We start from the raw sequence: 24,811 nt of genomic DNA, 5'->3' as shown, positions 1-24,811 counted from the left end.
GCCTCTGCATGGGACACCTGCTGCCTGTCCTGAAGTCTTTGGAGCCTCTTGGTTTATTTAGAAAAGGCTCAGTTCTCAGGTGGCACCTGCTGGCTCCTGAGGAATTACACCCAATCAGTTCAGGATGCTTTTTTTCTTTCCTTTTCCTCAGCTTGGGAAGCAATGCCTTCTTCCAGTTTGCTCCTCCATACATCGAGTTACTCAAAATTAATACTAACACAAGAAAATCTGTTCTCAGTATCAATTTAGTTATTTAAAAAATAATATCTTCCTAATGCAGCTCACACAGAAGTTTATTGTTATAAATCCGTGTGTTGGTTTGAAAACAAACCAGTAGGAGATCACAAGTCAAGATTGAAATTAAAAATAAGTGAAATAATACAAGGAAAAGCACTGACAAAGTCAGATACAACCTAACACCCTGTTAGGGTGGTAGTAGCAGTCTAACTGAAGTAGTCTAGTTGAAGCGGTGATCTTGTGAAGGTCTAGTTTCTAGCTGAAGATCTAGTAGTAGCTCTGGTCCTCTGGGAACTCAGTAGACAGGGCTAGCTCAGGCAGTTTTAAGGCTAGGTTATATCCAGGTGGGAACACCTGGCTCCTCCCTCCTGGGCAGAGCATCTCACAATGGGATGAGATAAGTCTATGAGTCACACGGTGGGTCTCTGATGGCTCATTGCCTGTCATGCGGGGTGGGTCGTTAACAGCTGATAATAGCTAACGGATGGCCCATTGCCTGTCATCCGGAGTGGGTGATAGCAGCTAATGGCCCACAGCTGGTGGTAATAGAATACTTAACTACATCACTATTGCAACCTAGGACATTATTTACCCCTTATTCTATTACCAGCTACACAGTTCTCACTTAAGATAAGGTCTCTTTGTGGGACACAACGGGTTTCTCTATCTGCCTGCATCACCCACCAAGTATAACCAGGTCTTTGGGCAAAAACCACTCCACGGATGGGTTTGCTTTTCCCTGAGGTGGGACTAATTCAAACAGTCTTTCCTAAAAAACCTCTTACGTGTACCACAGGGACTTTATCTCCATTCACTGTGTGCAAAGGTTTGGACTCGGCAGGACCGGCTCGATTGATAGAACTCCTTGTGTTAACCATCCAGGTGGCCTTTGCTAAGTTCAGTTCTCAATTTTTGAAGGTTCCCCCGCCAAGTGCTTTCAAAGTTGTCTTAAGTAGTCTGTTGCACCGTTTAACTTTCCCGGCAGCTGGTGCATGATAGGGGATGTGGTATATCCATTCAATTTTGTGTTCTCTAGCCCAGGTGCTTATGAGGCTATTCTTGAAATGGGTTTTATTGTCAGACTCGATTCTTTCAGGGGTACCATGTCTCCACAGGACTTGCTTTTCCAGACTCAAGATGGTGTTCCGGGCAGTAGCATGAGGCACAGGGTAGGTCTCTAACCATCCCGTGGTTGCTTCCACCATGGTCAACACGTAGCGCTTTCTTTGGCGGGTTTGGGGAAGTGTGATGTAGTCAACTTGCCATACTTCCCCATACTTGTACTTTGACCATCGTCTACCATACTACAGAGGCTTCACCCGCTTGGCTTGTTTGATTGCAGCGCAAGTCTCACAGCTGTGGATGACCTGTGAGATGTTGTCCATGGTCAAGTCCACTCCTCGGTCACGAGCCTACTTGTATGTCGCATCTCTCCTTTGATGACCAGAGGCATCATGGGCCCAACGAGCTAGAAATAATTCTCCTTTGTGCTGCCAGTTTAGATCCACCTGTGACACTTCCACCTTGGCAGCTCGGTCCACCTGCTCGTTGTTACGATGTTCTTCATTAGCTCGACTCTTAGGTACATGTGCATCTACATGTCGAACTTTCACGGTCAGCTTTTCTGTCCGGGCGGCGATGTCCTGCCAAATTTCAGCGGCTCAGATGGGTTTTCCTCTGCGCTGCCAGTTAGCCTTTCTCTAGCGATCTAACCATCCCCACAGTGCATTGGCTACCATCCAGGAGTCGGTGTAGAGATAGAGCCTTGGCCATTTCTCTCGTTTAGCAATATCCAAAGCCAGCTGGATGGCTTTGAGCTCTGCAACTTGACTCGATCTACCTTGTCTCTCGGTAGCCTGTACAGCTTGTCGTGTGGGGCTCTATACTGCAGCTTTCTATTTCCGATCTGCGCCTACAATTCGGCAGGACCCATCGGTGAAGAGGGCATAGTGTCTTTCACTCTCCGGCAGCTCGTTATACGGGGGTGCTTCCTCGGCACGTGCTACTTGCTCCTCTGCTTCTTCTGAAGATAATTTAAAAGTCTCACCTTCAGGCCAGTTTGTTACGATTTCCAGAATCTCAGGGCGATTCGGGTTTCTAATACGGGCGCGCTGTGTGATGAGGGCAATCCATTTGCTCTACGTGGCATCAGTGGCATGGTGGGTAGAGGGAACCCTTCCCTTGAACATCCACCCCAGCACTGGCAATCGGGGTGCAAGGAGAAGTTGTGTTTTTGTGTCGATCACCTCTGAGGCAGCTTGGACTCCTTCGTAAGCTGCCAAGATTTCTTTCTCAGTGGGAGTGTAGTTGACTTCAGACCCTCTGTAACTTCGACTCCAGAATTCCAGTGGTCGGCTTCGGGTCTCACCAGGCACCTTTTGCCAAAGGCTCCAGGACAGACCATGGCTCCCGGCTGCAGAGTAAAGCACATTTTTTACCTCTGGTCCTGTCTTGACTGGGCCAAGGGCTACCGCATGAGCGATCTCCTGTTTGATCTGGGTGAAGGCTTGCTGCTGTTCAGGGCCCCAGTGGAAATCGTTCTTCTTGCGGGTTATGAGGTAGAGAGGACTCACGATCTGGCTGTACTCAGGGATGTGCATTCTTCAAAAGCCTATGGCACCTAGGAAGGCTTGTGTCTCCTTTTTGTTGGTTGGTGGAGACATCGCGATGATCTTATTGATGACCTCAGAAGGAATCTGACGCCGTCCGTCTTGCCACTTTACTCCCAGGAACTGGATCTCTCGGGCAGGTCCCTTGACTTTACTCTTCTTGATGGCGAAACCGGCTTTCAGGAGAATTCTGATGATTTTCTCTCCTTTCCCAAATACTTCTGTTGCTGTGTCTCTCCACACAATGATGTCATCAATATATTGCAGATGTTCTGGAGCTTCACCCTTTTCCAGTGCAGCTTGGATCAGTCCATGGCAGATGGTGGGACTGTGCTTTCACCCCTGGGGCAGTCGGTTCCACGTGTACTGCACACCTCTCCAGGTGAAAGCAAACTGAGGCCTGCACTCTGCTGCCAGAGGAATGGAGAAAAAGGCATTGGCAATATCAATGGTCGCATACTACTTTGCTGCCTTGGATTCTAGCTCATACTGAAGTTCCAACATGTCCGGTACAGCAGCACTCAGTGGTGGTGTGACTTCATTCAGGCCACGGTAATCTACTGTCAGTTTCTATTCTTCACTGGACTTACGCACCGGCCATATAGGGCTGTTAAAGGGTGAGTGAGCCTTGCTGACCACCCCTTGGCTCTCCAGATCTTGAATCATCTTATGGATGGGGGCCACCGAGTCTCTGTCAGTGCGGTATTGCCGGCGATGCACTGTTGCTGTAGCAATTGGTACTCACTGTTCTTTAATTCTCAGTAGTCTTACAGCAGACGGGTTATCTGAGAGACCAGGCAGGGTATTCAGTTGTCTTATGTCTTCTGTCTCTACGGCTGCTATCCCAAAAGCCCAGCGATGTCCCTTTGGGTTCTTGAAATATCTACTCTTGAGATAATCTATGCTGAGGATGCATGGGGCGTCTGGACCAGTTACAATGGGGTGTTTCTGCCACTCATTCCCAGTTAAACTCACTTTAGCTTCCAGTACAGTCAGCTGCTGGGATCCTCCTGTCACCCCAGAAATAGAAATGGATTCGGTCTCCACATACCTCGATGGCATCAGGGTGCACTGAGCGCCGGTGTCAACCAAAGCCGTGTATCTTTGTGGGTCAGACGTGCCAGGCCATCGGATCCACACAGTCCAATAGATCTGATTATCTCTTTCCTCTACCTGGCTAGAGGCAGGGCTCCTCTAATCTTGTTTTTGGTGCACGATGTTCTTCTCTTGTAAATGTGTTTCTGAGGTCTCTTCAAGAGGATCAGTCATATTATCACTTTCATTCTGTCTGGAGTTCTGTCCACAAGAGACTGGGGCAGTGTTGTACTTAGATGAGCCTCTTGAAGTGGATGTTTCCTTTTTCAATTCACGTACCCGGGCTGCTAAGGTGGAGGTGGGTTTCTTATCTCACTTCTTCATGTCTTCCCCATGCTCTTGAAGGAAAAACCAGAGGTCACGTCGTGGAGTTTGTTTTCTTTCCCTGACTGGAGTACGTCTGCTCCTGATGGCAGAGACTCGGGTTGGTTTTGGTGTGGCATGGAAAAATCTTTCTGTGAGCTCTTTCCTTAGTTTTTGATGGCTCTCTTTAATCAATCTCCGGACTTGCTCGGCCAGGTTTGTTTCTACCGATGAGACCTGGGTGCGTAGTGGGGCGGTGACAGTGTCCTCATAAATTCTCAGTTTGTTTGCTAACACGCCTACCTGGTCTTCGCTTTCCCTCTACTGCAATGTTGCTAGGTAACGAGAGTATATCTCTGGTCCGAGCCGCGCGAATCTTAGCTACATTTGTGAAGTGCACCGGACATTATCTGGGCTCTTGGGGAATCTCTCGTTGTCTGAGAAAATGATCTCTAGCACGGCCAATTCCCTCAGGCATCGGATACCTTGTTCTATTGTGTTCTATTTCCTTTGGTGCATCTGGAGGTCTTCTTTGCACAGGTATCTGTCCCATACACTCAGCAGCAATCGCCGCCAGAGGCTGAGAGTTTCCTGGGTTTTCCCAATTCCTTGGTCAATGACCACATCCTGAGACAGGGATCTCAGTTGTCTGGCCTCACTTCCGTCCAGAATAGTGTCATTAGCTGCGGCGTCCCAGATGCGGAGCAGCCAGGTCAAGATGGACTCATTCGCCTGCCGGGTGAATTCCCTCCGTAGGTTACGCAGCTCCCCCAGGGATAGAGAGCGAGTGATGATTTCTGGCTCTGTCTCTTTTGCTTGGTGAGATGGTCCTGCCGCATCCTCATCAGTCGCTGTGCGGACTGACTTGCTCTTGGATTTCTTTTTCTGGACGGGGGCAACTACTACTGGCTTTGGCTGTTCTGATTCGGCAATGGTCTGTGTTGAGATGTCGACTGCTCTTTTGGTTCTTTTTTTCTTGCCTGCTGATTTGCTTCGTTTCTCTTCCTCAAGAAGACAAAGTATTTTTCTGTTCTTCAGCATGAGGTACACTGTGCTGGTCGCAGAGAAGAAAGAAAACAGAACTAACAGGAAGATTATGCCATCCTTAGCATCCAGAAAGAACTCAATGTTGTCAAAAATGGCTGTGCCTGGCCTGAAATGCTGGAAGAAACCACTCTCTCCTCCTAGCCCGAGAGGGTGGGTGCGATTGCTGAGGAGGTCCCAGACGAAGCAGCTCAGGTTAGGCCAGGCAGACAAAGTTGAGTATATATTCCGAATGGTGTTCATTGCCTCACAGGTTACTATGCAATAGGCATAATAAACCAATACAGCAATTCTCATGCCATTCCCTGGTCGCAACAGGAGCAATGCAACGGGTAGATAGTTTCCCATTTGAGGGAAAATATAAAGGGTAAGATACATTACCCACATAGACAGGCTGAGCATGGTGATAGGATTTTCTGAGTTTCCCCAGGTCGGGCCCCACGTTGGGCGCCAAAAAATGTGTTGGTTTGAAAACAAACCAGTAGGAGATCACAAGTCAAGATTGAAATTAAAAAAATAAGTGAAATAATACAAGGAAAAGCACTGACAAAGTTAGATACAACCTAACACCCTGTTAGGGTGGTAGTAGCAGTCTAACTGAAGTAGTCTAGTTGAAGCAGTGATCTTGTGAAGGTCTAGTCTCCAGCTGAAGATCTAGTAGTAGCTCTGGTCCTCTGGGAACCCAGTAGACAGGGCTAGCTCAGGCAGTTCCAGGGCCAGGTTATATCTAGGTGGGAACACCTGGCTCCTCTCTCCTCGGCAGAGCATCTCACAATGGGATGAGATAAGTCCATGAGTCACACGGTGGGTCCCTGATGGCTCATTGCCTGTCATGCGGGGTGGGTCGTTAGCAAGTGATAATAGCTAACGGATGGCCCATTGCCTGTCATCCGGAGTGGGTGATAGCAGCTAATGGCCCACAGCTGGTGGTAATAGAATACTTAACTACATCAATATTGCAACCTAGGACAATCCGTGTGATTTAAGTCAACAGGACAACTAAGATAAACCTCCCAAAATTAGCGCTAAAACCACTGGTTCATGTACCAGCCCTACTAAGTCCCACAGACCCTCAAATGTTACATATCTACATAAGTTAATATAATTAAATTTGCTTCAGTTAAGTAAAGTTATGGATTTGATCAGGAACAATATTTAACTTACCTGTGATGTAGCCTTCTAAAGCTTTTGGCACCAGTGATTTTGCAGTTCTTAGATCCTCAGCTGAGCATTTGCCTGCTTCGAGTCCCAAGGACATTCCCATTCTCTTCAGCACCTCGCTGTCATCATGAATCTCAAAAGTATTATCAAAATTAAAGAGGTATTCAAATCTGCATGTAAAAAATTAAAAGTGAGATGATTCTGAAAAGCATAGCTGTACTTTTCTTGCCTATTCTTTCTCTGGTGTTTTTGGTGTGCACTGAGGTAAGTGTCTAGAGTCTTGGTTTTCTGTAAAGGGTCCTTAAGGAAAGAGAAGTGCAAGAAATGCTTTCTCTTTTCTGTGACTGGAAAGCCTACAGGTTTAAAATGGTACTTTCTCAATTAAAGTAACTTCACCAGTGCAGGAAGAAAGTCTAAAGTTTTCTGCTTCATTAAGTAGATTCAAAGGGGAAGAGGGAGGCCTTATTAAACATGAACCTTTACTTGCAATAAAGCCAATAAGGTCACCTGAAGCCCTGTCACCAAAATAACTATTTTGTTTTTCTGCTTTTACATTTCACTTTCTGTTCTAATGTGCAACACTCCTCCTGTGAACTGACCTATTTACCTTGGTATAATTTTGCTTTTTTGGATGCAACTAGAAAAGCAGTCTGTTCAGAGTCCTGTGAGTTCACAGCCCACCATTTCTGCTGCAGGACTCTCAAGATGTTTTTAATTGCATATAAAAGTGGAAATTGAGATACAAACTTCAGACAGTTTTAAGAAAAGCATGGACATTTAGGCTGGCCTGACACCGTCATTACAAGTATTAAAAGCCTGGACAGTGCTGCTCCATAAAGTAAGACTTATTTCCCAGTACCTCATTTTCTGCTGACAAAACCTTTATCCCTGGAAAAGCAACATCTGTGAGATACAATCTTTAAAAGATAACTCACTGGTAGGTCTTCCATTAGCTCTCCAAGCTCACATGTTGATTTTCTTGATATGTTGTTTTCTAATACTTGTTTTCTTATACCTGGAGCCAGTAAGCTTGGAAGTTTCACAGCTTTTGAGTTTATACATGGCATTTTCATTTGGTAATCTAATGCTTTGTGTTGGGTGTAACTGTCAGTCACAGGCAGCATTTCTTTTGTGGCTCATACTGTATTACTTGTAAAACCTATTGTTTATGCACCTTTATTTATTTCAGCATAATCACATTAAGAGGGAAAATAAGATGTGCCACTGTAATTCTAACAGGTACAATTACATTCCTGCTACCTAAGGTGGCACAGCTCAGAGTCATACCAAGCTACTACCAGCAAGCTGTGTAGTTACTCATAACTGAATTCCACTTTTATGGCACAGGATTAAAAGCTTCATTTATTGATAACTCTGAATTTCTTCTCTCATGTGCTATGGCTAAATACTGGATGTTAGAAAGGAGGGTAACTTCTTGCCCCCTCCCAGCCAGTTTCCAAAGTGAGCAATTTACATTCTTCAGTATTTCCCCAGTTTAGTTTCTAGCAGCCTGCAGTTACTGACACAGAAGTCCCTACACTTCCTCTACTTTGCTGTTAAAAGCTTTTGGAGGATTTTTTTTCAGGCACTTGACATGACCCCTTTCTGAACTTATGTAAACTTTTGGCATGAACAAAATCAAGTATTATGATTTGCATAGACTGTTACAAAAACATTCCTTTTGTTGTCACCTGGTATCTTCTCTTAATGTCTCTTAATTTAATAAGCAACTGTGTGCAGCTGTTTTCTATGCCTGTTCACCACATCACTGGTGATTTTAGAGACACCTGGGAATCCACTCCTCTCTTTTCTAGGCCAAAGAGCCCATCTGTTCCTTCTGTCAAAGACTTTCCAAAGCTTCATTTTTTCTTGCTGCCCTCCTGTGCCTCTCCTGGTTATGCCATACTTTTTCCAAGAACAGGAGAGCACACAGTATTCTAGATATAAAGTACTCCATGCATCTGGTTTTACACTGTAGTCCTTGATGTTTTTCCTAGTAATTCCCAGCATGATTTGAGCTGTTATTGAGAAATAACTTTTGTTCTCACAAAATGATCTACTAGGCTGCCATGTTATTCCTCAGTACTAAAAGCTAGGTCCAGAGGCTAATAATACTGTGTATAAAAAATCTGTGTATACTTCCTGTCCATTACCCATGGTAAGTGCAAATCTGATCACCAATGATTTTAATCTGGATTTTCTGCTGCTACAGGCAATTCTTTCTGTGAGGGTACAAGAGGCCACTTCCTACACGTTTTCTCTAGTGTACAGCATTGTATTTCCAATGCCAAAATCTTCTGCATTTCCCATTAGAGATGTTCTAATTTTCCAAGTTTCTGAAACATCTATTGTGTTTAAATGCCTGTTTAAAATAAGGTGTTCTGATTACTTTTTCTTTCTTTTTCCTAGGTGGGACAGCATTTATATAGAAATACCATATACACTAAATACATTTTTTTCTGTTTAAATAGGACTAACTTTATTCAGGTGCCTCATCTTCACAATTAATTTTTAACTACTTCCTTTTTACCTGAAGACTTTGTTTCTCTTACTCCAACTTCAGGAATGCCATTCCCAGTATGCTGCTTGGCACCCATCGACCTTCTCAAGCTCTAAACAAAACTTGCCCAGTAACTTCTCTTTTTTTTAATTTGTGAGCCATTTCATTCTGTTTTGACTGGATAAAACCTGTTCCTGTATAGGAAAAAGCTTAGAGGACACAACCCTATGTTCCTCATGATACCAGATCACCCTTATATGTATGACATTTCCAAGCAATTACTTTCCTTTAGAAGATCCTCTGTAAGTACAATTTTGAGTAGCTAATGTTGTGAGTTTAGCCCTTCATTGGACTTACTAACATCAGAGCTTTATATAAATGTTACTTGGGAGAAGAAAGGAAAATGAGAGCCCTTTAAAAAGTGGCTTTCAGACTGGAACCAGTGCAGGGGAAGCACTCAAGCTGACAAGTGATGGAGTCAGGCAGCACAAATATTCTGCAATAAAGTACAGATTGGGCATTCTCCAAACCAAGTCACTACTTTTGCTAACTGCCTCATTTAGCAGATCAGTGTAACAGTGGTTAAAACACAGCAGTTTCTGGCACTGTTTATCTGCTGCTGCTGGCACTAATCAGTTGCACAAATAATAGCCACAGTGGAAAGCTGACTTAATTTGGGTCATACACTTAATGACCTCCAGATGACATAATACCAAAGCTGGATTATATAAATTGAAGTATCAATAACTTCAATAATTTTGGTGTGCTCACTTTCAGTAGGAGTGTTTTCACACAGTTGGACACCATAGAAATGTGTTACACTCCTCTGGATCCCAAATGCCAGATTAATCTCTGACAACTCAAAGCAGAAGTTCTGAAGTTCCAGTATGAAATTTTTCAACTTTTTAACAACTTCAAACCTAAATGTAGAGCCCTGTTTAAACTGCATGAAGACTTCTATAGTATGACTACAGAATAAGGGTACAATTATGCTAAATCAAAAATCCTAAAATGCCCAACTTGCTGAACTGCAGTGCTCATCAGAATATTCCAAAAGTTTTGTCACAGAATATATTGGACTTCAGTTTAATTTTCTACAAAAATTCAACTTTTACTAGTATTTCTGTTTTGCATGTTGGTGCTTAGGTTACTAGAGCCTGTCTATTTTTGCTGTCTGATTGACTTGAAGTTCAGTACAGGATTTGCATAGCACAGAGTGAAGTCTGTAATCTACAGTATTAGAGCAAAGCCAGCTATTTTCAGCTAATAAACTGGTTGTGAGCTGATTAGCAGTTAACGTAACAGCACCTCATACTTCAGCCATATTTTCACAGGATGAAGAGCACAAGTACCACAATTATGTAACTGGAAGATTTTCAGATTAATGTGAATGCAGCTGCAGCAGTTTGCTCACAAAGACAATATTACAAATTTTTGTATCTTTCCCTTCAAAGAACTTTTTGCTGTTAAAAAACACTTTCAAAGTTGTTGTCACCTGTAAGGTTACTTTTGTGTCACATGCATAACCTTGTGTTTCTGACTGTGTATTTTTATTATATACTAAGAGTAAGAATTCAGAAGCACAACCACATGGCTGCTTTAGGAAGTAGTGCTGTCCTAGTATATAGTTCCGTTCAGTTATGTCTCCTGTGTAGTGAATGCTCTTTGAAATGTCAGCCTGACAGTGGAAGTCAGCTTGTTTTAACTACAGACTGTAAGGCAGGGCTAATAAACTCATCCCTATTACTACTGCAGTTGAATTAAGTATTTAAAAAAACTCCAACCTCAAAAAAACAAGCAACCCCCTGAAGTGACAGTTGCAAATGTAAATACAATAACTACTTTTAGTAAACTAGAAAAGTTTCCCTCACTTTTTTGAGGAAAAATTCCAGTCCACAAAGACAATTAAATGATAAAAATTAATTCCATAAACACTCACTTATCACTTGATATGCTGCAGTCTATAATTGTTCTTTTGCTAGTGTTGACTATTAAGAAAGGCAGCTGTATTGTGGAGTTCAAAGATGGAGGGCCTTGATTTTGCTGTTCATTTTGCTGATTTCTTTGTACCAAGTTCTTAAATGCTATTTGCTGTAAAAAGAAAGAAAAAATTATCACTGACAATAAAAAAGCAGACATCAGTGTTTCCAGGAAATGAAATGTCATAGGTCTTATTTACCAACTCTCAATACTTTCAGTAATTTCTTGTCAAAAAGTGAGTTGTGGCCTGACTTTATCTTTGCATTGATGAAATTTACCAGGAGCAGAAGTTAAATCCAAATTTTGCACACATATACTATTGACTCTGCCCCGCCTCACACTCCCTGGAGAAGAAACAAGAAAGGAACAATAAGGCTTGCTGGAGAATGTTTCCCCACTTCCTTTGAAAAGGCTCTGGAGTCAGAGGTCATCTCTGGTACTTTTTATATATAATTACCTCAGGGTAGAAGATAGTTACACTGAAACAAAAGTTAACAAAAATTCCCCCACTTCTCATGATCTGTATTTGTATTCTCTTTCCCTTCTCATCCATCACCTTCTCTCAAAAGAATTAGTTTGGAAATTCTCCTCTGGAAGTTATTGAACAGGTGCTGTTTGTGACACCACTGCTCCCTGCCAGTTTCTTACATCTGACTGCACATGTATGAAAATGTGTGGGTTTAAGAAATGTTATTTGTGGGACTGGAAGTCAGTGTATTACCCACTTGCAGCACTACTTATTCCACTTAAGGGGAAGAAGATGGATAGCCAGAATCCCAAAGGACTGGTAAACCCTTTGGCAATCAACACAATCAGGGCAATAACGACAGCTGTGAACCGTAAGGAAGTCAACTCTATCATATTTGGACTAAAAGTTAAGAAGGCCTGAATTGCCTTATTTTCACCAGTGTAATTTCATGTTACTCTTAGAGGAACTGCTGATATATTGGGTCAGACAGATAGAATCAGAATTGTACCCTAAGAGAAACAGCTTTTGGTGATGAAAAAAGGAAAAGCATCAGGTATTAGAAAGTTCCAGTGAATATCAATTACATGAAAATGGTATCAGTGTAGTTGAAGCAGGAAAAAAATACAGCCTTATTGCTAGTAATCCCATAAAATAGTTTGACTGCATTTTAATTACTAAAAGTCTCATGGACCAGAATGCTTAAGAATGCTCGTAAGTCTATTTATAAAATGTTACTTTATAAACAAGATGCATTTGAAATAAATTTCAGCAATTAAAGCCAAAACTCATCTCAAAGGTGCATGAAAGAATGTAAAGATGTTGGATTTGCCAGCCTTCTGCTCTTAACATCCAGAAATGTCTATATCCCCCAAAACAACTCTACACATTTACACAAGTTCTGCTGTGAACTTCATAGCTTAGATCAAAGAGAAATTTAGAAGAATGAGCCAGGGTAGCTCTGGGAGGACTTGGAGTCAACAAAGGAGACTCGTGAGTTGTTCCCATTCCGACTAACATTGGCAAAGCTTCAGCAGAACACTTAGGAAAGCTCATGGCACACAGATCGAGCATGCTGGTTTACAGCAGGCAAAACTGAACCACAAAGTGAGAGCAAGAGATTCCCCTCCTAGAATCCAGAATGGTCACAGGGTCAAACTTTTCTCCCTAGTATGTCACAACTGTTAGTTAAATCTTGAAAGAATTTCAGAAGTTCTAACATGTCAGATTTGCACTTGAGATTTTAATTTACAGGAAAAAAAATTAATAATAAATATACCTGCAGCAGCAGTTCTTGCAGTTGGGCTCGCTTCTGTTTTATCCTTTCAATCCGCTTCTGTTTTTCTATCTTAAAAGATAAATGTAAATGCATCAAGATATTTACTTAGTTACCTTGTCTGCTCCGTTGTGCCAAACTGAACAGTCTTTCTTTGTAAATGGGGGCAAATTGCATGGTCATAATGAGTTTCTCCATTAAATAGGCCTGGCAGACTGTAATTTCTTTCTTTGTCAACAATTTTAACTCCAGTAAGGATTTAATTATTACAAGAGACTATTATCTCCCCACCCATTCTGCCTCTCCTGCCTTGCGCACTGAGTGCCAATTAGCACCAAATGAAACACTTGCATGAGAGGACCCTTTGGAGTTGTTTTTCCTTCTGCCCTCCACTCTTTTGCCATTGTCAATGTCCCACTGTTCTAGCTTCAAGCTACTAGACAAAAATGTATGGAGGCTGGGCTTGGAATGATCACCTATATCTTTCCAGTGACCTCCACTTTTTGAGACTTGATTAAAATGACAAGACTGCAGCAACAAAAAGGGATAAAGGTAACATCTTCTACACCAGCACAGCTTTTGCAACAGCTCAGTTACTGCCCGTTCAGGTGGCCAGGCTGTTGTCACCTGAACACGCAGTGCTGGGACAGGGCAGTGCTGGGACAGGCTGCCTGCTGACCCTGCAGGTACAGTAGTGGTGGGAACTGGGCCTCTGGGGCAATGCTGAAGAACTGGACAATACTCATTTGGGCTGAAAGGGGTTTTTCCTCATCATCCTCTTGGTGCCAAGCACTCTACCACTGGCTTCCCAAAATACTAAATTTGTAAATTACCTTTTCATTCAAACAATGAAACTAAATGATTAGCTGGTCCAAACTCTTCTATCCTATTTAAAATGTTGCTTTGTGGTGGTTCCCTCCTCACACACTTTAATGTTTAAAATGCTTCTTTCAGAGCACAGTAGATGACTTTGCTGGGACTCTTAAAACCAGTAAACAGTACAGACATCATTTAAGCATGGTTTCTATATAACAAACTCTTTTGCACTGATTTTTTTACTGGTAATCTTACTAAGGATTTACACTGTCAGAAGAGTTGGCACTTTATGCAGCTTTAGAAGCTGTATTAATTCTGATTTTCACACCATGAAAATTTGCAACTTAGTTTTACATTCCTTTGTATTTACATTGCAAAATTTGCAACTTAGTTTTACATTCCTTTCTGTTATGTCTGTGGAAGCAACATTTTTTGAAAAATATGCTTTGCTTCTATTTTGTGCATGTACAATTAGAGCCTGAAACAGTGAATTGCGTATGAGCATCGAAGATGAGACAATGAAATTCAAGTCCCATTATTTGTAACAATAACCTATACTAGAGACAATGCATTCACATGAATGCATGCAAAATGTACATTTATCCAGAATTTTAAAAAACATCCTGGAGCATAATGATTGAGCACATGCATTCTCCCTGGATGGATGTATTTTTCAAGTTGCAGTAATGGACAAAGACAGTAAAAGCTTTTATCTTACCACACGTAGAAAGACAATTGATGTAAATGACCCTGCACAAAAAGAACTGTTCTGTACTGGAGAGGCACCCACCCATCTTTTAAGATACCTAATGCCCAAGTATCACAAACTGACATGGATTTGCAGACAGCCATTACAGCATGCTGCAGTAAATACAGTGACTTGTGCTTTTTATTTATAGCACATTTGGCCTGAAGGACAGGCAACATTTGTGCATATAAATTCTGGCATCCCTGCAAAAAAACACAGTAACTCTTAGCCTGCCAGAAAAACAATGGAAATAACCAGTAAGTAAAACTTCTTCTTGGTTTCTCTGGTAGTTTGTAACTAGTATTTGACATCCCAGCAGGAATTATTTTTCAATTTAATTTCCTTTGAATGATATTTCAAAGTACAGACATTAATAGACAATTGGTCTCCTTTTAAATGTAAACAATTTTGGGAGCATAACTGAACCATAAATGCTTTTGACTTTCTTCTGGTTAATTCAAAGTACTACAGCCTTTAATCTTAATTCCTGATTTAATCAATATTCATTTTTGTAATGTAAAGAGCTTGGCTTTTTTAAAAACTTCATGTAATCTATACTAAATAAAACTAAACTAAGCATACACAAACATATTCTTTCAGTTTATTCCAATATCAGAATTTGTATTTTCATAGTGCACAAGCATCAAAACCAATCAGGTTCAAATTCAGAAAAAAACCCTCTTCTAAAGAAAAGCAACTCAATTATCACAACATTTGAGCTAAACAGAATTTCCCATGTACCTCCCTTTACCTCTAGATTCTGACATTCCTGAGCTGAGTTTGTAGGAAGGCCAATCCATCGGATTTCCTTCTTCTCCTTTGAAATGATGTTCATTGCCATCAGGACGTTGAGGGCATCGTAAACTCTCCGTCTAATATTTTTCTGATCATAAGCCTGCTAAGAAAACAATACAACACTAATTACAACAAACGAATTAAAAAAGGAAAAGCAACTGAACACATCATTCATAGACATGGAGAAGATAAAACACCAACATGGCAGTTCAGGTCAGAGTGGTACCAAACCACGATCCTTCATCTGTGCTACTCCTTGGATCCCACATGAGCATGCTTGGTTGCAAATGGAAGCTTCATGCCTGCTTGAAGCATCTGTGCAGGAAATTCCATCATGGCAAGTGTGGCACAGTTGAAAAGCCTGACAAGACCACATATGGTGGGATACAAGAGTAGCCTTTTCTTAAAGTTAGTTTTTTGGCAGATTCCTCTACTTTGTTTGTAATTTACAGGGATTTCAATTCTTCATTTTAATTCTGTATTTTTCAATTTCAAAGACTAAGTCTTTGTATTTGAGAACTGGTTAAGTGAAGCAAAATATGGACTGTGGCAGGACATGATAAACCAGACAAATCTGTAATGGTATAACAAATTTCAACACATATTTGCTTACTGAATCTGTTGCTAGGTGGCTGTTAGAATTTGTGAATTCTGATACGAGCTCATCAGCGACTTCGTTGTATGAAGTTGTTCCTTTACGTTGAACTTTTTCACAAACTTTCATTGAAAAATGCCTCAGACCCTTCCCATTTTTATCTCCTTTTTTGCTCCTCTTACTGGAAAGAGAAAAGTATTAATACATTGAATGTTAATAAGCTACATGGTTACACAGCAGAAGGTCTACCTTTTGCAACAGGAGTCTGGACTATCTAAATGAAAAATAAAACTTTTTTGCATCAGTTTCTTATTTCTTACAAGTTGGCAAAAAAGTGCACTAGAGCCCCTTGCCATTCCTTGACTATTTCTACATTGACAGCATTTGAGCACATGCTGCTGGAAAGATGCTTAAAATGGATTTGTAATTTATCTCCAGGTAGTCTCACAAAAGAACAACTGAAAAAAAGAGGAAAATCTCACAGGGTGTTATGTGCCTGGAAGCCAGATTTATGGGGATCTCTCCTGTGTGTGCCTAAAATAGAAAGGCTCAGACATCCCTATTTAAAATACAGCAGGAGATACTAAACTTGGCCATTAGGGGAACTAAGGTGTGTTCATCATAGAATATGTACATATATATACATAACAGAATATATACATATATATACATATAAATACATCTATCCCCATCATAGAATAGGTACAAGAATCTCTTTTGCGGGGAACAAGTACATATTCATTGGGTTTTAAGGTGCCAAACTGAGAACTGGCAAACTGTCAGGGTTATTTTCCACTCACCTTCCTCCAGAAAAGCAAGAGCTTAGTTAACAGTAATAGAAAAAACCAGGAGCAGTCGGTTTTACCACACAAACTAGATCTGGATCTGTAATTCAATAGAAGCCTTTAAAAACTTCACCTGTGGTGGTTTGGGGTTTGTTTTTTACCGGTTTTTTTTTAATTATTCTCATGGTTTCATTTGATAATGTGTTTCAGGGAGAGTTGTTATTTTATAGAAAAAGGCTCCCTGTCAGCAGCAAAAAGCTAAAGAAACTATTAAAAAAACAAGAATGGTTTTCAAAATTGTGAATGTATTTAAGAAAACAGAACACAAAGAAAAGAAACAAAAAAAAGAGGAACACCAGAAGACTAGAAAAAAAAACCCCAACACAGCTTTCATGTGAAGGAGTGAAAACTGCTGAAAGTGGCAACTGGACACCTGTTTTTTTGCAGGGCAGATCTGAAGTAAACCAGGTATGACTCTATACATAAAATATACGTTCAGTAACACTCACCTTTCTGAAAAATCTGACTCTATAATTTCTTGAGTCCGTTTTCGCTCCCTAAGACAAGACAATTCAAACTTAAGTTGAAAATAACATTTTATCTGTAGACCACTAAAATCACTGTATATGGGGCCTGGGTGGTTCTAGTGTTTGCTCTTACATGTTTACTGAAAGGGAAAAATACAACACACAGAGCTTGACAAAATTTGAGGGTAGGTAGTTAGGACTTTGTGGAGGAAGCTGTCAGAGCTCACTGCCAGACAAATTCTATTCCAAATTTTACCATGCTTTGCCCAGATGAATTCAGGGAGCCACTTCACCTGGAACTACAGGAAGTGCTGTGCGAAATAGATGACCAAAGTCCATCAAAAATGAGAAGCTGAGCTCCTTTGAAAATTCCTACTTAAAATTCCTCCATGTAGAAGAAAAATTTCTTTAAATAGTGCATAAGATATATCCTATATTTTCAAGCCAGTTAACGTTCTGAAATCTTTAAACAAAATCCCAAGGTAAAACACTAAACATGTTCCTGTTAGAGCTGATGCATACAGAGCTGAAGAAAGAGACTCTGAGGAAGCAGCTGCCATGAATTTTGCACAGGAGCAGCAGTCTGTATTCACTGGCCATTCCTTATCATCCTGTTTATTCCCCACAGCATGCAGGCTCCATGAGCTGCTTTTCCAGCCTTTTCTTGCTGCAGCTGACCCAAGGCACACTGCCCAAGAGCTGGGCTGAGCTAGGGAACATTGTTTCCCTGCGCTTTCCAAAGCAGGGCTCCCAGCACAGACTTACACAGCTAAAGACCCAACATTGCTGTGAAGGAAGCTGAAGAAAAATGATGGGTTTGAACACCTGTGCTTGAAAGCCAGCACATTTTGTTTGTGTGATCCAGAAGCACAAGCAGGCCTCTCCCTCGGCAGCAGCAGTGGGATTTCTGTCCATGGTGCTTAACTGGGGGCTGAGAGCTGGCGCTGGGGGCTGCCTGGAATAGCAGGGAGCAGAGAACTGTGCCCTGCTCTGTACATCAGGCTGCCACAGCCCATGCCGAGCCCTGGGAACAAACGTGCTCCTCCCATTTGATTTTGGAAATAATTTGGAATCTGTGCAGTAAACACTGGGTAAAGCAAGCAGTCTCCTGTCTTCAGCAAGGACTCACCACCTCAATTCTGCAATACAACAGACCTTTCCCTCAGCTCTGTTCCGCAGATGAAAGTATGACCTATTGAATGGACTGCTGCACAGATCACTACTGACTGGTGTGTCTGGAGTTATCTCAATCCTTTTAATGGGTGAAGCAAGAGCTAAGGCTCACTGGAAGACATGTGTCTCTACTCAGACAGTATATAAATAGAAGGTTGGTGCTTCTGCTGGTGGTGGTGGTTGATACCCTGCAACAGGGCTGCTCTGGTAATCCTCATCACTGGGTTTGGATGAAGCTTAGGAAAGCAAGAGGCTTGGATTCTTTGGTTTAGCAAGCTATGAGCAGACAGTAGAGTTTGTCCTCTTCTGTGTACTGAAAGAACGTCTATCTGGTCTCCACGTTTCACAACATTAGCAGAAACAAATCTTTGACAACTTTTTCAAATAAAATCAGAAGTAAATGCATTCAAAAGGTATTTCAGGAAATCCACACATACTCAGCAAAAAAAAAAATTAAGCTTAAAAACTGCTTGGCTGGCCCTGAAGTTTATCAGCTTTTTGTGGGGGAATACAATGATTGGGAAGTACAACCTGTGACAGTCCTTGTTTACAAAGCAAAATGGGGAAAGTCAACATACAGACATTGCACTTTCATTTCTGCTCTTTCCTAGATGCTCTGTTTCCCACCTCTGGGAAAGAGAGGTGTTTCTCTAGTGTTGAAAAGGTAATAGTGATGTTCATCACTGATTAGAAAAATTAATCCAGATGCAGAAATAAATTACTTTTCCAGAGGCAAAGCACTGCATCTCTGTTTTGAGACAGCTAAGCTCAGCAGTACTGGTATTAAAACAAAATGCTGAGAAACACTGCAAAGACCAGATTTAATTAGAAGAGAGAAAGAATGTCATGTTTGGCTGGAGCACCTCAGAACCCCATGAAACTTGTTGCTAATGTAGAATAGTAATAAAAATGCCACATTGATTATATTCAAAGTTTTCCATTAGAGTTTATTCTTAAATGCCTGTGGAAGTGTTTTTGACAGTATCTCCCCCTGTAGGCACCTGCTGCTGTGCTCAATAGCAGTGCTACATGGAAAGTTATGGAAAAAATAAAGGCTTCTTTTAACAGGAGTTGCTGTGGCTCTCCATTTTCACAAACAAACAGACACTGCCAGAAACCACAACTAAAGCAGCCAGTGATGTGACTGGTGCTTATAATTTGCATTCACCTTCTCCAGACATCAGAAGTGCTTCCCAGTTTGAAAAGCACACGCCATACTCCTTTCAGTTGTGCAAGAACTAGAAACTGTAAGTCAAGATTCAACAGTGTAAATAATGGAAAAATGCAGAACAGATCCTCAGACATCTTTAAATAAGGCAAAATCTTACCCTGGGACCCAGCCAGAAGCTTCTGTTATGTGTGTCTGTGTGACCATTGTTGGAGGTGGGTTATATGGACTCCCAATCAGAACACTCCCTGAACTGGTCAGTCTTTGTGGTGTGCTTATGATCTGTAAAATTTAGCAATAAAAACCACAGCTCTCTTAAGAAAACAGAGGTTACTACAGCCCAAAATTCATACTAAGCTTATATATGTACATATATACATGTACAGCAAGTCTGTTTATATATATACATACATATATATACAAGCTACTGATAAATATACAGCATTTGTTTGGTATCCATCAATATTGTTTAAACAGGTACAAAAATGGTATGCGAAGAATTCCCCATTTCCTCAGCTCATTGAGCATTACCTCACATCCCTCCTGGTAGGAACCACATCGTGACTACATACATGTCGTTTTTGTCTTAAAGACATGAATTTATCTCACTTATTGTTTGCAAATGTACAGCTTGACAGAACCAAGTGAAAAGAGAATTTCAGAGAAACCAAAGGGCAGGGCAGGTACAGGTTATGTATTTCCTGGCTGATAATGGAGAAGCAAAGGCGCCTGGCTTTACACACCGCAGGCAGGCACGGGAAAGGTGTCACTTTTGTCAACTGACTGCCGCTCTGGCCTGGAGGCAGAAACGTGTCAAGGGCCGATTCATTTTGGCAGCTTGGTGAAATGAGCGCGGATGTGGCCGGTAGGTGACAGTCGGCCCCGGGGGTGAGTGACACGCGGCCAGCCCGGCCCGCGCCGCCACCTAGCGGCACCCGGCCGCTCCTACACCCGCCCCGACCGAGCCCGGACAAGCGCACCGAACAGCCACGGATCCACCGCGGCACGGTCCCGTCCCACGGGACCCTGGAGCCTGCGTGCTGCTTTGAAGGGCCCGGAGCAGCCACGAGGGCTGGAACCCACACTGGTTAAATAAAGCCTAAATAAATAAATAAATAAAGCAGGGTGTTGCTGACACAGGTAGACGCTGAGGGAGCACTGACATTGCCACTATTGACAGCGCACGAGCTTTTAAACAGCCTGGCATAATACAGCTCTATGCTGTCTGTCTTAGAAGGCCTACATTAATGGCTATTTAATATGAATCTTTTCTGAATACAGATCTATCATTGCAAAGCAGCAGAATAAAAGAATAAACAATAACACACAAAAAAAGAATAAAAATTTTGTGTCTTACATCCCACAGTAGCTTTTGCAATTTCTACCTACTGCAGAACCTAAACTGCAAGTAGGGCTCACTTAAACCAAAAGCAGGGCTTGACAAGTCAATCATAAGAGTAGGAACTGCATTAAGTGACTGCTCTTGCTGTTGTGGGCTATTTACTGCACTCCCAGGACACATCCTCAGTGGCAGAACTGTTCCAGTGTGGTGCCACAGGGCACAGGCTGGAGCGAGACGCGCATCAGCACTGACGCACTGAGCTGTTCCTGGCAGGCAGCCCCTTGCCAGTGCTGGGGGGAGAGCTCTGTGAGCAGGGGGTGTCATGGGGGGGCTGTGATGTGTGTGCCCCTCTGCCCAGCTGGGACAGACCCCCCAAAGAACAGCAGCAACTGCGCACGTGAAAAAACTCCAACACATATTTTATAAAACACACCAAATGGTTTCTGTACTCAGGCTAAGCGCTTGGCAAGGAGGTATCAGGTTAATAGAAACTGTTCACAGTATCACCTATTTAGCTTTCTGGCCACCAGAAAACCTATTTTTTTTTCTCAAAACGATCCAAAATCCCTGGAACATCAATATAAAATCACAGTTATCATTGACAGGAAAAAAGAGTTTTAAGACGAGCCGTTTTAACAAGTTAAATTTCTACCAATACATCCAAGACACTCTGACAATGCTAGAGATCTACTGGTGAGAACACACCTCAAAACATTCAAAGAGTACCAATAATGAGATTTTTTTTCTTAATAGCCTTTTCAGTAACAGTTAAAATGTCAGCTGGTAAAGCTGTTTCAGTTTCCACTCAAAGCCAGGAAGATAGGTACTCCATAAAGGCACATACCAGTGGGTTGCTGGGAGTGGCAGTTCTCGCATGCCAGACCTGCTGTGTCCCCAAATCACCACCCTTCCATCCAGGGGCAATTTGTGGCTGAGGCAGGAAGCAGCAAGTTCCTCTCATGTTCCTATCTTACACTGCCATGAAGCCATAGCCAGTTACACAAGCTGGCATTACTGGGGTTGCAAAACTTACCATTTGGGGTCCAACATTCACATTGATTGGTCCCAAGGTTTTTGGCAAAATCTTAGTCGGAGAGTTGGTGCTGGAAACTGGCAATGTGATTACTGAAATATTACCTAAAAAGAGCAGTAAAAACAGAGTTTCAAATTACTTCCTTAGTAACCTGTGAAAAACACTTTGGCAAATTCTCACACGACTTTAACACTTTGGAATCAGGTTAGCTTTGTTGTCTCATCCACTGCAAACACACCCTCATGGAACAACCTCCAGACCTCCCAGAAGATGTCACAAGGACACCTCACAAAACTACACATTCACTATTTCACCTTTAAAATTACATGTATTTTATTTCCAGAAATAATTTATTCTGGCTTAAGACAAAGAGCACACAACCTGACACTCCTCGGCATTAGCAGTGAAAATTAATGAGAATACTTCTAAAAGAAGCCAACATACAAATCCTATTTATAAGCATAACCACATGTACAAAATATGCATCCATAAACCTTCATAAGCATCCATAACCATTCCTCACCTGACTATCCTGGAGCGGTCCACAGACATCGCTGATGTAAGCCCACCACAGCCTGCCACTGTACAGACGGAGTAAGTGATGCCTTTACAACTCACCTAAAATCACAGAGCAGGCAGCTGGATGGCACAATAAAGCCACCCATGCTATCGTACCCAGTGTGTTCTTGTCCCTAGACGTTTAGCACCTTTGTGATCCCAAACTGCTTATGGATCTAAGTCATCCTGCCTTCACACAGAGAAGTGCAGCTCTGTGTTGAGAGCCCAAAAATACTGCTGCTCCTCCTCTATCCCAAATTGCCTCTTGGATCTCGATTATTTGGACCTAATGTTTAAATCAAAACTGTTGCAGCACCACCTCTGCTCCCTGAGTGTTCAAACTCTTGTGCACAAGCCTCTCAAAACCCTGAGCACATTGGTTTATCCATGGATACCGTGGTGGCAGCAGCTCCTTTCCCTGTGACAGCTTCAAAGCAGGAGAGCTGGGAACTGATCAGTTAAACACAGGCTCCATTCCTACACATAACCTGATCCAGCATGGGGAGGGATGGGGGGGGTAGAGGCAGAACCAAATGTAAAGAAGAGCTGCCACTGCCTGGTAATCCAGAGTCAGCCTGGGTCTCGCCGGCGTCATGAGGACAAGGATTGGTTCCTGGAGAGCTACTAATGGTCTCTGGCACTACAGTCAGTAGCTGAAGGCATCTGAGGTGACAGGTCCCTTCAGAGCAGCACAGACAGCAGCCCTCCTACAGCAGCCAGCCAACACTCAGCTTAGCCCACACAGCCCAAGCTGACTCAGTGGTGTTACACATCCCTGCTCCCCTGTCTTTTCTCACATCACCTGTTGACCTCCACTGCCCAATTTTCTTTTCTTGTTTGATCCTGAACCATGGTCTCTTTTTTACATTTTATTTTAGTATACCTATGTTTTCCATGTGGTGACTGAGAAATCTTAAATTCAACAAAGTAACTTCTCTGCAACAGGAAGCAGAAGGAACACAACTGAGAGAAAAAGGATCTTATCTTCTGTAGTTGGAGCATAAAAGTAGAAAAGATGTAGGTATGTGCAAAGTCTCACCTTTGTAAGAAACGTTCAACAGATACATGAGAAATAGAAACAAATTGAGACTAGGATGTTGTAATGTTCTGTGTAAATTGCTTTGGCATCTGGAGTAATACTACTACCTAATTTTCCATAAGGCAGATCTGTACATCTGAAAGATGTACAGATGAAAACATCTTCCAAAGCCTTGCTTCTCTACTCAATAAAATCAGTAAATTATTCAGTCAGGTAACTTATGTAGAAAAATAAATATAAACCTCCCACACTTGCAAGCCCACCCCCCCAAAAAATACTTGTTCTATTGTGAAACATCTTTTGTGAGATAGTGCCAGAGAGCACAAGACAGTAATTCATTATTTACATACACTCTGTTCCCATTTTGAGCTTAAAATAGTTCTCTCACTTGTCAGTTTTACTTTTGCTAGAGGATTTTGCCTAGGATTTCCCAAGTTGTGCCAGCATATTCCATCAAAACCCAGTCTCTCCCCTCACTGTAGGCTGTGCCATCAATGTCGTGTCACTTCCCAGTACTCCTGTAGGAATTTTCCTCTTTTCTGCTGCAGCTGAAACTTTTGACCCCATTATCTCCAAGAACAGCTCTCATCCTATTTCTCCTTGTCTCTTTTCTTACCAGGGAAAAGGAATAAATTACTCTCTCTGGTGCTGACATGGCCAAGTGCAGTAAAATTGTGAAATGTTGGTTTTGGTTCCCAGCTCTTTTACCACAGGGCTACACCACAAAGTTGTCTCCAGCTACACTTCCCAGCCTGCAAGAGGCACTCGGCTGTCACATTTCCCAGTGCCAGAGTGGACATGTGGGACTCACAGCACTGGACAATGAGTTCAACAGCACAGCCAATGCACACAGCCACCTACGACATCTATCACTGGGCACGGCTTGTTTCTTTCTCAGCATGTGCCACACAGAGTGGTATCCATGTTCTCATGTGATCCAGCTGCACCTGCAATAGCTTTGAACACTCCTATGGCTGTACTTCCCTCACACACACATGCAGACCCATGGCCAGAGCCACACAAACCCTGCAGATTTACTGTAGCAGCCCTGGAAAAACCACTAAGTAGCAGCTACTGCTGCACTGTGCCTTCAATTACAAGGCTCCCTGGATAAAGGTACACGGGCACCATTGGGGCAACTTCAGTAAATATAAGGGTCATTCAAATGACTTGATCTTGATTTTAGAAAGACAGTTGCTTACATATGGTGTCTGTTTAAATGTCTTTTTGGCGAGACTTACTGTCAATAAAAAAGATTTTCATCTTCTAATCCCTACACAAATCCTTCATTTGGCAGCAGCACTGTCAAAACAATCTCAAGAGTTGACCAAGTTTTGAAAGAAATGTTTCCCTGCCCTCATTCTTTTAATTTTCTTCCTTGGCAAATATAAATACGTGAATGTGTGGACACAGTGGACAGAAAGAAAGAACAACTAAATTTTTCACTGTAGGACATTGTTCTATGTGTTTGTCAGCAGTTGAAAAATAGTAAACAGAAAGTTTGATTAATTACAAATAAAATGTTCCTACCTACCTTTTTTTTCAAAATAGCATCATGGTC

The 24,811-nt window shown here is 42.1% G+C and overlaps 1 protein-coding gene across 7 annotated transcripts in view; it reads right to left on the bottom strand.

The window, feature by feature from the left end:
* TFDP2 (transcription factor Dp-2) overlaps positions 1 to 24,811 on the bottom strand; it is a 61,703-nt gene that overhangs the window by 11,825 nt on the left and 25,067 nt on the right. For 4 of the 7 annotated variants that reach the window (XM_085069531.1, XM_085069532.1, XM_085069533.1 and 1 more), the window contains 8 exons: positions 21,654 to 21,757; positions 19,439 to 19,560; positions 16,920 to 16,967; positions 15,644 to 15,806; positions 14,987 to 15,133; positions 12,675 to 12,743; positions 10,889 to 11,040; positions 6,453 to 6,619 (listed from right to left, as the gene is read on the bottom strand). In XM_085069531.1, the coding sequence (XP_084925657.1) occupies positions 6,453 to 6,619; positions 10,889 to 11,040; positions 12,675 to 12,743; positions 14,987 to 15,133; positions 15,644 to 15,806; positions 16,920 to 16,967; positions 19,439 to 19,560; positions 21,654 to 21,757 (972 nt within the window). Of the gene's footprint in view, positions 1 to 6,452; positions 6,620 to 10,888; positions 11,041 to 12,674; positions 12,744 to 14,986; positions 15,134 to 15,643; positions 15,807 to 16,919; positions 16,968 to 19,438; positions 19,561 to 21,464; positions 21,597 to 21,653; positions 21,758 to 24,811 lie in introns of those variants that run through there. The other 3 variants (XM_085069534.1, XM_085069536.1, XM_085069535.1) reach the window with 3 other exon arrangements.

Source organism: Lichenostomus cassidix, chromosome 9, assembly GCF_008360975.1.
Source record: "Lichenostomus cassidix isolate B80296 chromosome 9, HeHo_3.0, whole genome shotgun sequence".
Lineage (NCBI taxonomy): Eukaryota > Metazoa > Chordata > Aves > Passeriformes > Meliphagidae > Lichenostomus > Lichenostomus cassidix.
The sequence above is the reverse complement of the archived record's forward strand: the minus strand, read 5'-3'. Positions and strand labels throughout refer to the sequence as shown.